This window comes from Coturnix japonica, chromosome 3 (genome assembly GCF_001577835.2).
Source record: "Coturnix japonica isolate 7356 chromosome 3, Coturnix japonica 2.1, whole genome shotgun sequence".
Lineage (NCBI taxonomy): Eukaryota > Metazoa > Chordata > Aves > Galliformes > Phasianidae > Coturnix > Coturnix japonica.
Genome location: NC_029518.1, coordinates 61,988,786 through 62,003,369, shown reverse-complemented (window position 1 = coordinate 62,003,369; position 14,584 = coordinate 61,988,786). Strand labels below are relative to the sequence as shown.

The 14,584-nt window shown below is 37.5% G+C and overlaps 1 protein-coding gene across 2 annotated transcripts in view; it reads left to right on the top strand.

The window, feature by feature from the left end:
* The window catches only part of CRYBG1 (crystallin beta-gamma domain containing 1), a 93,792-nt gene that overhangs the window by 29,322 nt on the left and 49,886 nt on the right, over positions 1 to 14,584 (top strand). The window contains exon 2 of one of the 2 annotated variants that reach the window (XM_032443287.1): positions 1,331 to 1,460. In XM_032443287.1, the coding sequence (XP_032299178.1) occupies positions 1,331 to 1,460 (130 nt within the window). Of the gene's footprint in view, positions 1 to 1,330; positions 1,461 to 14,584 lie in introns of those variants that run through there. The other variant, XM_015858653.2, reaches the window with a different exon arrangement.

Sequence of the window (14,584 nt, the reverse complement as noted above, 5' to 3'; positions counted from 1 at the left end):
GAGTGAGTTGAGAGGAGGGCCTCTGATACAGCTGGGAGGAAGGGGAGGTGCCTGTGAGGCTGATGGAGGATGGAGGCTTGTTCAGCCCTGGGGAAGAAACAGCTCTGGGGTGTGAGGAGGAATCAGGAAGCCTTTAAGTATAATCAGAGAGGTCACCAAGACTGAGACAGATTCTCTGTAGTGTTACAAGTCAGGGTGGTGGGAGACTATGAGACAACAGGCAAAAACTGAAGAAAAAGATTTGGACTGGACAAATATTTGAACTATTTCCCCAGAGAGATGATGTCTCTGTGCTTTTATCTTCAGAACTGTCTGGTTAAAGGACTGAGCAACTTGGTCTTATACCATAGCTGATTTTATTTCTGCAGCAGGTTGGCCAAGAGACCTCATGGGATCCCTTATAATGAATGAATCTAAGAAAAATGCAGTCCAAATTGAAAATGAAGATACCAAAATACATTCACTAAAAAAAAAAAAAAAAGAAAGAAAAAAAAAAAAAGCTGACTTTTAACTAATTGTTGATTCATCTAAAGGATTAAATATACAAAATGTCATTTTTAATCAAGCTTTTTAATTAAGTTATATCTTCATTGAATTATTTGGTTCTTTGCTACTTTGGTTCTTCAGGCAGCAAATGAAAGGAGTGATACAAGTTGTCCACTGTTTTCTACTATTTTATTTCTCAGTTATGAATAAACCATGTGAACTTTCCACATTCTTTGGATTCCAAAATTCAGAATTGACATTGCAAAATAAATAAATAAATAAATAAATAAAGTAAAATAAAATAAAGCAGCAAAATTTCTGCGTTGTTGTAAAGATTGTATACGTTTGTCACCATGGCAGTATCTTTCCAATAAATAACCTTCTATTTTGTTAATTCATCTGATACTTCATTGAGACAGCTTCAGGAAGGAAGGTGAGCAGCATGTGATGTAATGTGGAACAGTAAGCCCCAAATGTTGTAATCTGCTGTTGTCTGTAAAGATGGAGTGTCATAAGGATAATAAGAGTACTTTTCTTCGCTTGTGGCTCTGATGTGGTTATCTTGCTGAATATTGTAATCATTTTCATTTGTTTTGGTATCAGGAAAGAGCTGACAAATCAGAGTTACAGATAGATGAAGCAGCTGGGATTAATTAATATCTAAGAAATAGCAGTGAGTAGTTTGGATTAAAAAGAGCTATATGGTTTAGAAGTAATGGAGGCCTGGAACCAGTACAACAGGAGAGAGGAGTTTAGCATATTTGTCAAGAAATACAGTGGATATTAGCTCAGACTTTTATTTCACTAGGATGTATTAATTGGACAATATTTACTCTCCTTTCAGGTACTACGATATATCAGGCACACGCTATACCGTTCAAGAAAGCCAACTACCATCAGTAATCTGTCCACACTCTTACGTTCTTCCATCAATATCAATGTCTACCGCCTCATTACCAGCAGCATTTAAAAAGGTAAGAGAAAACTGAGTATCTGTGTTTATAAAAAACATCCATGTACATATAGATATAGGTGTATAAATATACATATATGTATAATAAAAAGGATGACTGGTCTGAAAACAAAATTTAATACAAGGTATAATTGTACATAATCTTCCTTTAAAAGAAGTGTATTTGGAGTACTGGAAATCTTTCAAATAAATGTCATATACGGAAATAAGGAAGGTACATAATTAATCTAAGCTAGCATGAACAGCCAACAAAGGAAATGGCTCGAGGAGATCTTCCACATGTTCTCGCAAACCATATGGCTTTTTCCTTTTGATTATAAAATATACATAAGCCAAAATAATAAATGAACAGCAGTCACAGTTCAATGTTTTTTTCACCTAACCTCCACTGTTTTCTGTGAAAGTTTTATTCCAGAGAAGGAAATAAGGGCTATGTGTTAATTTTCTAAAGTTCATTTAGTTTATGTCGTGTTACTCATTTGCTTGGCAGCAGTATTGTTTCATGGAAGCAAGCTAGAGAAAATGCTAATTGTTTCTGCTCTAATGTGAGAACTTCATTTCAGATTGCAGACAACGTTGTGCAATACCATTCTTGTCTTTATTTTAATCTTTCTGTGGAGAGAGAAATACTTTTTTTTTCATGTTAACAAAAGCGCAGTAATTACAAAAGCTGATTTTTTTTGTTGCTTGTGGAACTAATATTCATCTGAATATATTTGATGAAGACCTAAAGTATTCTGTCTTTAAAACAAATAAATGTCTCGTCTAGTCTGGTCAAACACGGAAATCTTATCTACTAATTTCTGTATGAAGCCTTTGGAAAAGACTTGTTGGTCTTAATTGAATAGACAAATAATACAAACCCCAAACATCCCTTGTGGTCTCGTTCAACATCTTGGTTCCATTGGAACTGTAGAAACACACCTACAAACAGAGCGCAGTTCTTTGCCATTATGAAATGAAGTATTTTAATGGGCTGTGGAAGCCAGCTTAGGACTTAGCTTCTAACAGAGCAAACTGCTGTTCTTGTAGCTTTGTATATTAATTCCTTGCAAAGAATTCTTACAAAGGTCTGATCATCTGATAAATACATTTAAGAAAAAGAAATCCAAGGAAATTAATTTTATTTTTCATAGGAATTAGGAAGAGAGGGAGAGGAGAAGGAGAGTCTAAGGAGAGGAGAGAGAATTCAGCAGTTTCTTTTGTTTTAGGATAATCTGGTATAGTATATAATAATGTAGTCACCTGATGATGACAGATGGATTATGGGGATTGGGCTTTAATGAAACTCTGCCTTCCCTCAGCACTTGTGGGAGAATGGTAGAAAACTGCACACCTCAGAACATGAGCAGTTTGCACCAGACTCCTCTCTGTTGCTCTCCCCTCTACAGAAATCTGTTCATAAACCCTTTCAAGGTGAATGTACTGAATAGAGTCTCATAGACTAATTTATAAAGTCTAGTTTGTATTACTTTTTTTTTTTTTTTGGTCTAAATTAGGTTTTTCCCTTCGCCTCAGATAATTAAGAGCTGGCTCTAGCAATGACTAAAACAGACAAGCTCTCCTGCATTCTTTTATTAATTAAACAGTCTTCTTGAGAAACCTCACTTATCATTCTCTGGAATTTGTTCACATTCAGTTTTGTTTTCTGAAGAAAAAAAAAGTGTATATGGATATACATTGCTGTTTTCTCCAGTAATAGCGATCACTATATGACAGAGTTCACTTTCACCTAAATCCCCTTCCACTCTCAGCCAGTTCATGCCTACTAAGAGGATCTAAAATAGCCACTCCCTTAATAGTTTTCTTCACCTTCTGAAGAAAAGCTGTCCCCAGCATATTCCAAGAACTTGTTGGACTGTCTCTGTCTTGTATTTCTTTTCCAACAGGAAAAAAGAAATAATTCCAAGAAGTAATTAAAGCCGTCAGGTTCTGTCCTTTTGGATGCTTCCCTTGCTTGATCAAAAACAGTCTTCCCTCCACCCAATTAACTAGTGTATAATAAACCTCTATTACAGTATAACCTGGTTTTCTCCTTTCATCTTCTTCCAGAGTTGTTTAACAAATCTTCATCTTACCCATCCTAGCGCTTCAGAGCAGCTCTCCTTGATACACAGTGCAATTTGTTTCTCCTTTTCACTCCTTTCACAAGTAGTGCTAGTAAAGCAGAAGGAAATTTAAAACAATGTTGAAGTTCACTTGTTTGATAATGTTATTCAGTGAACAAATGTTGTGTTGCCCAAATTACAAAGTTAAAATATTTTCTTTCATTACACTGTTTTTGAAAAAAAAAAAACCCTACCTCATTCTATGTCAATATTATTCTCTCATCGAATGTCTTTTGTGCTGATTCAAGTGCATTCCTGGTTTTGTTTAAAGATTTCCACTTTTTTCTTTGCAAATCCGTCTGGCATTTATCACTATGTTTTATTACAGTTTCCTGTTTTTTACAGCTAAATAAAAATCATTAAGAGCTTTTTCAAAATGTACTTAGTAAATATGCAAATTGTGTGTGTTCATTGGGGAAAGGAGATCTACGAGAAATTAATAAATGATTAAAAATATTTAATTTTCTTTATTTTTAATGTGCAAAATATTCATTTTTTTTAATATAAAACACCTTTTGGTATCTTTGCAAGTAGAATTTTGTTAACACTATTAAGCACTGAAAAAAATAATAATAATTTCAATCAGTTGTGCAAAGTGTTCTATCACTAGATTTATAAAACTCAACTATTTTTCATTTTTCATCCACATGATGCATTCTGTCCTTGTTTATGTTTGCACAACGTAGTTACTCTCGGAGGAGCCATATGAAAGGAATTTGTGTTTATGAATTTGTGTGTAAGTGAAGGAAAACAACTTGATTGGTTTCCTGTTTGTATTTAAAATGTCTGTGCAGAGCTACCTTGAAGATGATTTGATGTGTCATATAGACTATACCCCTTAAAGGAGACAGCTATGACCATAATTTTATGATCACTTTTAATATTTTTAAGATTGGTCAAATTGGTATATCAGTGTGACCAGTGCTCTTACTACAGATGAAGAAACAACTGAGTGCTTCTGCATTCAGCTCTCTTAAAAAAATAATAATTTGAGGATCAAACAACAGATAAACCTGCATTTTGCAGTTGTAGAGTTTCAATAGGAATAAAATGGATGTTAATAAAAGTTGAGGAGTCTTACCTGCAACACTGCAAACTCAAATGACCTTAAATTACATAGTTACAGACAAATAGACTCTACTCTGACAGGTTTCAGTATAGTTAGGCTGAAAGATACTTGCTCCTGTAAAGACCAATTTTAAATTTAGATTGGCTTCTACTGATAGTAAAATGAGTGAATGAATAGAATGCTCTTAATCCTTCCTTCCTTATGCATTTCCTCTTCACCAGGACAACAATTACAAAATATCAGGACTTTCTAAAATGCCATTTTTTTTCTAACAGTCAGATACCTGTGCTCTAATGCTGTCTCTCCTCTTACATCAAGGTGTTGATTAGTCAGTTTTTGAGACATATAACCAGATATCTGTCTAAAGGTTTCTCAGGATTCTCCATCTAGATAAGAGTTCTCACACCTACTTGCTACCTGAATACAGTCACTGCCTTTCACGCAAAGATTCAGTCCAATGACATGAATATTTAACTAAGGAAACTGGGTGGAGTACTTCTAACACCCAGGTGTGGCTATGGAAGCCCATTTTGCTTCTGTGTCAAATTGCTGGATTAAATGAGTTTATTCTATCACTGCTGTTGCTGTGCTCCTGAGACAGCAGATAGGCAGATCTGAAAGTTCCCTTGCTCTTTAATTCATCTTTCAGGATGATAACTGGTCAATATCTGGGGTGTTTTCAATTTACCACTTTGCATCTTCAGTTTCATTTCTGCTTTGCTCAGGGTAGTGCTAGCAAAACATCAAGCCTAGTTCTCAAAGTGTTTTTCCTTGCAGTGCATTATTTTCTGAAGAAATATCGAAACCTTCGGTCTATTTGGGATCTCAGAGCATTGCAAAATCACCTGCCAAGGTGATGTTTTAAACTGGATGCAAAGCATTTTGTACTGACACTTCATAATCTCCCAGCACTGAGGGTGAAAGCAGGTGAACCACTAAACAAAATTATCGGTTTGTGCATGGGTGAGAGGAGCCTGCCCTGAGGAGAACAAGTCTTTGCCTTGAGGATCACAGCAGTTTTCAATAGATACGGCCTTACAGTGGTTAACCATTCTCCCAACGCTTCAGAAAGAAAGAAGGAATCTTTCCTCAGCCTAGAATCAAACAACTAAATAAATCCCTATAACTAAAGTCCTAGGCCTCTGAATTTGGGTTGTAGGCCTTGTTCAGTGCAGATTATTCACTGCTGCTACATAATGCTTCAAGCCACCCTCCTCCCACATGTGACTTGTTTCCCTGAAGTAATGGCACTTTGTACCTCACAGGCTTAACAAATTGAATCACTTTCCTCTTTTTGTTCCAGAAGGAACTACCCCTGTTACTTGGCAGATAGGTGCAAAATCCCTTGATAATCCCCACATGACATTCTTCAACAAAAACTTGGAAATTTACTTGCTCTCTTTTCAATTAGTCATGCTTGTGGTCACTCCAGTAGGGCTACTTTTTAATGACATTGCTCTCCAGTGTCATTCCTGCAGAGAAAAGCGTAGCCTCCCATATTTTAAATTTTAAAGTATAATTTTTATCCTCTATTAACCTCTGTAAACAGCCAGATCTTCTCGTAACAGTCACCCACCTCTAATCCACTCATGTGTTGGAAACCTGTTAACCTATGCTTAAAGTGAGCCAAAAATACAGAAATAAAGATATTTTTATAGACTAGGATAGATTTAAAAAAATTATTTACATATATTTAAATCATAGAATCATAGAATTACCCAGGTTGGAAAAGACCTTGAAGATCATCAAGTCCAACCGCAGCCTAACCAGTACCCTAACTCTAAAAACCCTCCACTAAATCATATCCCTGAGTACCACATCCAAATGGATCTTAAACACAACCAGGGATGGCGATTCAACCACCTCTCTGGGGAGCCTATTCCAGTACCTAACTACCCTTTCTGTAAGGAAGTTCTTCCTAACATCGAACCTAAACTTGCCTTGGCGCAACTTGAGGCCATTTCCCCTCGTCCTGAATGCATATATAAGTGTACTTTTAAATGTATATATGACATTTATTACAGTTTGGAAGATGTTATCCATGAGCCATAGATTCGGGATCACTCTCCTGATGTATTTGTGTGAACTGAAGAGATCAGTATACAGAAAGAATGAATAAAAAAATCAAATCACGTGAGAGTTCTTTAACAAAACTTAGAGCAGCTACATTATTCATTGTCTGTGTGGCTTTTAATATGGCTTTTAATAGGATGTTATTGTGCTGGCTTCTAAGTACAGTAATTCTTTATTGTGGTCAAAAATGTCTATGAAAACATGAGAAAGTTATAATAGTTTATCTAAGTCATTTTTTTCTTTTATCCTATCTATGCAATTTGTACCTATTCTTAGGCTCCAACCATGCTGTGGTTTGGGCAAGAAGGTGATGTTAATAGGAAAAGAGCACTGAAGTCTTTGCTTTGCTTTGAAATTCAAGGTGTTGAATTATTACTATTTTTTTTTTTTTAAAAAAAAAAAAAAAAAAAGGAATTGAGTTTTCAAACCAAACCAGTTGAGTAGGGTGAAGAGATGTGGGAAGGGAAAACGAGTGCTTCATTTTGTCCTGGGCCTGCCAGCATTTCTTATATGGTTGGCAAAGGATTTATGCTACACTTAGCAAATATTTAATTTACTCCGTCTGTTCTTTAAACTTTTAAAGTTTTTATAGGATGCTTAGCTCTGAATCATGCTATATTTTGCAATAGTTTTAGATGATTAATACTGAAATATTCTTTCAGAGTGACTTAGTTGATAAATATGCAATTCATAATTAAAAACCAACAACACACCAACCAATTACAAGTAAAGTGTAAATAGTACTGAAGTCATCATGGGAGCCAGAAAGTACATAACTGGGACTGAATTTAAAAGCTGACCACTTAAGTCACAGTGATGTCTCCCACAGACATTTGTGTTCTGAGAAGCCATTATATCTTAAATTGCTTGTCCTGAGTATTTGGTGAGTAGTGTCATAAAGCAGTAACCTTAAATGATCTGGTAAAGTGCGAAAACCCACAAAGGATTGCAGGGAGTATAACTTGGAGATAGCTTCTGTCAGTAGGCTTTCCATTAAGAAGATGTCTGAGAGTGAAGTCTACAGAGATGTAATAGCAGCGTTGATTACTGTTGAGTCTATCTGATGGAAAGGGATGCTCACCGCTGCACAGACAAGGCAAAACTGGCCCCAGCATGTCCCAACAGCCATTATGTAATACCACCTGCTGGCATGAGCCCACACATTGGCCTGCTCTCTCTAAGGAGCGGGAATAAGAATCAGTGGAAGACTGAACTACAATTTGCTTAATTCTTTCAGCTTAAGTGACTCCTAGTACTGACTTTTGTTGTAAATATTTCTTAGCATTTAACACTGAAACCTACAGATGCAGCAAAGCACCTATACAAGCAATTTACTTTTTATAGCGCATGTGTACCAGCGTGCCTGTAGGAGTGCTGAATCAGGAGTGGGCAGCCACCTGTAGTTGTAAATGAACACCGGTGATGATTTGCTGGCTGACAGAACTCAGATATCATGCTTACCTTAAAGAGAAGTAAAAGGTAAACACAGTGTGAAACTGTACATCAGGCACTTCTGCTTTTGAGCTCTGGTGGCTGCATTTCCATTCCTTTATCTGTATCTGTGCTTTGTCAAGGCCTAGATAAGAGAGAGAAAGGGGACAAGATGGATACAAGTGGGAAGATGAAACTAAAGAAGACCAGTAACAAAGTAAAAAAAAAACATCTGTTTATAGATGAAATCCATAGCAGACAGGAAATATATCAAAACAAAATGCATAAACTGGAGTGTTGAGTAAAATGTCTTCTGAATGCTCCAGTTTACGTGTTTTGTTGCACTTCTCTAGGAATCCACCAATGGGATCTTATTGTTACTCTGATTTATTTTGTGTTCTTGGTTAGAACTGCTGTGATAACTGCATTAACACTAAATTAAGCCATGCATGCTAGCATGATTGATGTGAGATATACAAAGAAGTCAGGAATTACTAACTTAAGAGTATCCACTATGGTATGTGCTTTTGGTCAAGAATCATTCTGCCTAGATTTCTTCTTTCATAGAAGAAAAATTACAAGGTGCCCTCAATTCAACTGCATCTGTTGATAATGAAGGAGGAAGAATCCAGCAGCCAGTTACATGTGTGCAGGCATGTGTGCTGTGTAGGCAGAGATCAAAACTCTGAGAAGTCCCAAAATAAAAAGGCTTAGATACCAGGTGCATTATAAAACTATCTGATTATTATTACTTGGCATTGTCACACAGCTCACTGAAGACATGCTCCTCCTTTTATCTTTCAAAAACTCTTGAAATGTAGGGGTAATTAAAGCACGAGAGGTTCTCAGCTATCCACGACAGGAGCTCTGTGAGCATTGCTCAACAATTACTTCTCTGCCTAATAAAATACCGTTCTGCTGACTAGACTGATGGCATCATTGCAATTTCCTTGTCGTTCCACTTTTTTCCATATTCCCAGCTCATTATACCTCTTATCCCTATATGAACTACAAAGTCACTTCTGTATTAACTTTAAAAGGGTTTAATTTTGTTATTTGCAGTCTGGCTCAAGACACCAACTCTCTTATTTCCTAAAAATAATATCCAGTTCTTCCAGCTGATTGTGAGAAGCCTTGAAAACAACTTTGTCTCGTAGTTCTGTGGCTTTTTGGTGAGGACTTTTCTTTTGAGCTGCAGCACAAGAGTAAATAAGCTGTGGTCAATTGCAGGTGTACAGAACTGCAGCTGACAGCTAATGTGGGCCTTAGAGAAGTATAAAAGGCAGGAGGGATGATGGCATGGAATTACTCAGTATTTTTATAGAAGTAACATGACTTCTGGAGTATTGATGTGAGAAAAATCTGTCATGTGTTCTAAGACTGTCATTCAAGATAGCATTAGATGTACTGAGTCATATAGGTTCCCCCCTCCCTTTTTGGGTATGAATAAATTTGAAGGTATGATAGAAATACCAGTTAATTCTTGTTCTGATAGACATCTTTGAAGCACTCAAAGCTTACCGAGGACACAAGATACAAGCAGCAAAAGTTTCTATTGGGATGGTTGGTGACTGCTGAAAAGGCAGTGACATGAGCATTTGTTTGATAGCAGAATGTTTGATAGTGCCAAGTTCTTGAGAAGTGAAGCACTGAATAATCTATAGTCTGTCACCAGGCAATGACAACATAGGAGGTCTATTAAACAGACACACTGCTCTGCTGTGCAGGAGCAAGATAATAGTGTTCCAACACTGCCCAGGCAAGGCAGCGTGCCTTGCAAAGCGGTAAGGAGGTCAGTTGTCAGTGATCAAATGCAGACAAGCAAAATAAGTCTGGTATTGGTGATGCGGGAGCATGCACCAGGCAGTCCACTGTTATCAGTGGCCATCCTTTATCTACCCCACCTTGCATATCGTCCTGCCAAAAACCTAGCTAGCATTTCAACATCTTGCTGCTGTTGCTCATGCTCCCTTGTAACTCTTAGGAAGGCACCAGGCGATACTCCTCCCTTCTCTTTCCCTTGGTAAGTACAGTCCTGTTAAGTCAATGTTTGAATCACCAGGACTCTGTTCCTGGCCCCCATGCTAGGCTGTTTTACAGTGATCTGCAGACTGCTTTGCATCATGCTCTTGTACCTCTTCCACACTTGCACAATGTGCTGGAATGGTTTTCAGGAGGTTGGCAGCCAGCTGAGCTCTCTCTTTGGGTGTAACTGTATTTCCATTTTGCTGTGCTGTGTGACCAGGTGGCTCAGCATATCCACAGTACACCTGTGCACCCTCAGATCTGAGGAGATTGTGACACAAAGCTTTTAGTAAAGCTCACTCCTCCTGACCAAGTTTTTGCCATCTGTACTCTCCATATATGTGACCATTAGAAAAGTGTGTATATATACATATTATCTATTGCTCTGTAGTTCCATCTGCAGTATGATAATGGGTTTGCAAAGGGTAGTCATGAAAAACTTCTTTCTGGATTTATTCTGAGAACTGAATTACTGTAAGCAAGCTGAGATGCTTCTTCATTTATCCCTTTGAAACAAGCTCTCAGTCTGCCATAGCTTTAAGTCTGCAAGTGTAAAGAGCAATCCAGTATAATAAAGAATTGGCTGAACAACTGTTTGACTAAGATTTAGAGATTTTAAAATATACCCACCATACCTACAAACTAGCTTGGCTGACAGAATTTTCTAAGTCACGGTGGGTTGCAAGTTCAAAACTCATCTGTTTAACTGTAACAGTTGCAAACAGTATCTAAGGATTTCAATGGAATATAAAGTTTTATTCTATGAACATCGCTTTTCAGTATGGGACAGGACAAAATAATTCCCTCTAAATTGTACCTTTTGACATGCAAACAAAACTAGAACCTCTTCTCCTCTCCCACCCTTACTAACTCTCCTCCCATTTCCAACTGTCTAGGAACTAGTATTTAGATAAAAGAATATTGAGACCTGCTTACTTTTTTGTATTTCTTTAAGAGAAACTTGTGATTTTCAGAAGGTTTATCAGAGGTAATTCTGCATGTTCCCTTCCACTGTCCTCCAGAGGAGTTTAGATTGTTTTGCTTTTGGGAATGCCAAGGACATGTTTTTCTTGGGCAAGTAAAACTTCTTTTTAGTCAGATAAATTTCTGACTCTGGGAGCTGAAATTTAAAAATAAAATCAAACAAAACACAAAACAAAACAACTTTCCAAACATGAGAAAGGTATGTGTACTTCTGTGTCCTGGTTTTCCTAAGCTGCTGCCCTGCAAAGCAGAAGCTCACCCTGCGTGTTGCTGGCTGATGTTCGGAGCAGCTGAAGAATTGAAGAGACTTGTCAGGCTCATGGTGCAGCTGGCTGGGAAAGCCTGAGCTGCAGTAGAGACAAAAGATAGAGTCATTTACAGACAAAAAGGTTGGGTAGCTAGAGGGAAACCATATGGCACAGCCAAGATTTCTCTTCCCACCCTCCCAACCTGCTGCCAAGAAGGCGTAGGAGGGAAGTGGTGAAGTGGCAACAGGAGAGAACACACACGCTCATTCCTTCGGTATAGAGGAAGCACTTATAACCTGCCAGGTTTTCACTGGGCATTCCCAGGTGCCTCCCATGTCCTCAGGTGCTGAGGAATAGTGGACTGGGCTCATACAAAGTGCCCCCAGAGTTGCTAATGGAGCAAGTTGCTAATGGGGCAAGCTGTTAGCAGATTGTGTTTAGACAGGTTCTAAAGTGGTTCAAGCCCAACACTGCAGCTGTGGTAGTTAAAACTGCATTTGCTGAATCCTGCTGCTTTTAAGGATTAACACAAAAAGTGCCTCTTTGTCATGCCTCTTTTTTCTAAACCGCAGGCACCAGTGCCCCTCCTAGTACACTGGATTGGCCTGTGCCCAAACCAATGCCTTACTCCAAGATTCAAGTCTGTCATCAGTAACCCTGTGTATTTCTTGATATTTCCTGGAAATTTTGGTATTTGTGAACTGTAGAGCTTAACCTATTTTGATCCACTTCCTTGTTCATCACTCCTTATCAACAAATATATTGCCTTTAGGGGTAAAACCTGTGGTGTTTTTTTTTTTAAAGAGTCAGTAAAGTTTGAACATTCATCCAATAATCCACTAGTAATACTAGCAAGGTTTAAATGCTTCTGTAGTTATGTCTCTTTAGCAGTTCACGTTTAGTAGTTGGTGTGCATAGCAGGTTAATGCAGAATGTCTGTAGTAATAGATCTGTAATAGCAGGAAAACGTGTCTCTCATTTTCTTCAGAAGTAATAATGTGTCTGTTTTCTGGATAGGCACATAAATTATTTAGTTTAATGCTTTATATACTAACTACATCTGTTTGGAGCCTAAAATAAGCGCACGTAAGAATGTAAATGTATTTTGTCAAAAAGTTCTCTTAGAAGTTTCTGTTGCTTAATGGTGAATGTTATGTGATAGTGATATAATTGTGTGATTAAAAGCAAAGAGATTATAGGAGTATTCCGCTCAATTTAATTTTTGCCCACTGCAGGGAAATAGTGGGTCCTGAGTCACTCCTATTTTCTCAATCCCAGTTTTATAAAATTTACTGTAATTTATGGTAAGGCAATTCTCTTTAACAATTATTATAATAACTAGTTAGAGGGAATTCTGGGAGCCTCAGGTGTGCGCTGTTATTTAGAATAAGCAGTACAGTATAAAATTGTAATTCAAATGTAAGATGAAATGTCCAGCCATTTTTATAAAGTTAGGATAAGGTATTTTAGTAATAACAGTTTCTTGTATTTCATACTCTTCATACATGATGAAAATTCTGTACATCAAAGAAATGATCAAGGAGAGTAAACACTTCTTCCATTCTAGAAATAGGCTCTTTGAAGTATCTAGGCTATCAAGCCCAAATTTTCCAAAGCATCTACTTTGCTGGGTGCCTTCATACTGGTGGGGTTGAGACGTGCTTCAGTTTAAAGGTTCTGTTTGTTTAAAGATACTAAATGGTACCCCAGGATAAACTACTATACAAGTTACACTGCGCAATTTTGATTTATTTAATGAGAATGTGGAGAAGAGAGATTCTTTAATTTCATATTTAAATATGCTTGATTAAATATCATTGTTTTTCATCCTATTGAATGGCTTTTTGAGTCACAAACATGCAGTAACTTTTTCCAAATTAAGGACCATCACATCTACTTCCCAAAGCCAGCATGTCAAACATGCACTTCTCTTTGTTGTTAGGTTTATGAAATGTGGGTTTTCTCAGTTTAGCTGTCCAGCTTGCTTGTATTCTTCAGCAATTGTGCAGTCGCAGTAACAACGCAGTGCTTAGAGTGACGGCTTTCTGTCTCTTGCCATGTGCACATATGGCTGCCTGATATCTACAGTACCAGAGCTGGAGAAAATCCTTGTGTTGCTTGCAAAAGGATTTTCAGTTCTACAGGTATTGTTTCAAATTGTTTTACCCACTGAAAGAAACATGTTTTCCAAATTTCAAATGACATCATAAGTTATCTTTAGGTATCCACAGATAGAGCCAGTAAAGGACTAAAAGACTTGGGGGCTTAGTTAACTAACTTGGAGGCATGTTTTTCCTACACCAAATTAAAAATGCAGGTGAGGATCTAGGTAACCTATTTAATACATGCAGAGAGCGAGACAACCTAAATCCTTCATCTGTTGATATGTAGGGCCAGCTAAGAAGAAAGACTGAGCACAGAAGCATATTAGGAATGCAGCTACATGCAGAATCATGTAGAGATGCCTATGTTAGCCCAGGAGGAGCCAACTGAGTTAGTCGGCACAGGGTAGCCACATCAGTGCAGCATTTGGCAAAAGCTAATAACGTGTGTGGCTCCTTAGGGTTATTTCCTCTTTGTCCAATAATCATCTAATGGAAAAATGTATAAACAGTCCTGAGTGTGCATAATTTCCCTTTTGGGAATACACATCAGTTTTACTCTGTGTGCTTAGCAAAGAAGTCCAGATTGCTACTTCAAATGTTTTTTTAGGTAAGACCTAACTAGCAGGTATGTCTTACTGTAAGCTCAGTAGTACTAGTGAAAACTGCAGTTTTTTGTCTTTTTTGAAGAAGCCAGTTTGGGGTTGCCCGTGGAAGTTACAGATATTTTATGAGACACCTGTACATGCTCTGAAACATAGCAGAATTTGTTCAAATGTCATATGCTTTTCAGTACTGGGGAGCTCCTGTTGACCTAAATGATTCTACATGAAAGGAAGGAAAAGAGTTCAAGAGCAGCATTTCACAGTGCTCGAGAAAGAACTGATTTCCAGATACTTAGTGTTTAATCTGTCACACAGACACATAGATGTGGAGCAAAAGAAACCTATTTCCTGTCTCCAGTAGTTGAATAAGCTAAAAGGAATTGAGAAGTGTTATGGTGAGCCGTATGTCTGAATTAGAAATCTCATGTTAAACCCACACGTACAGATAAACTATTAGAATTAGTGACAGGATACTGTACC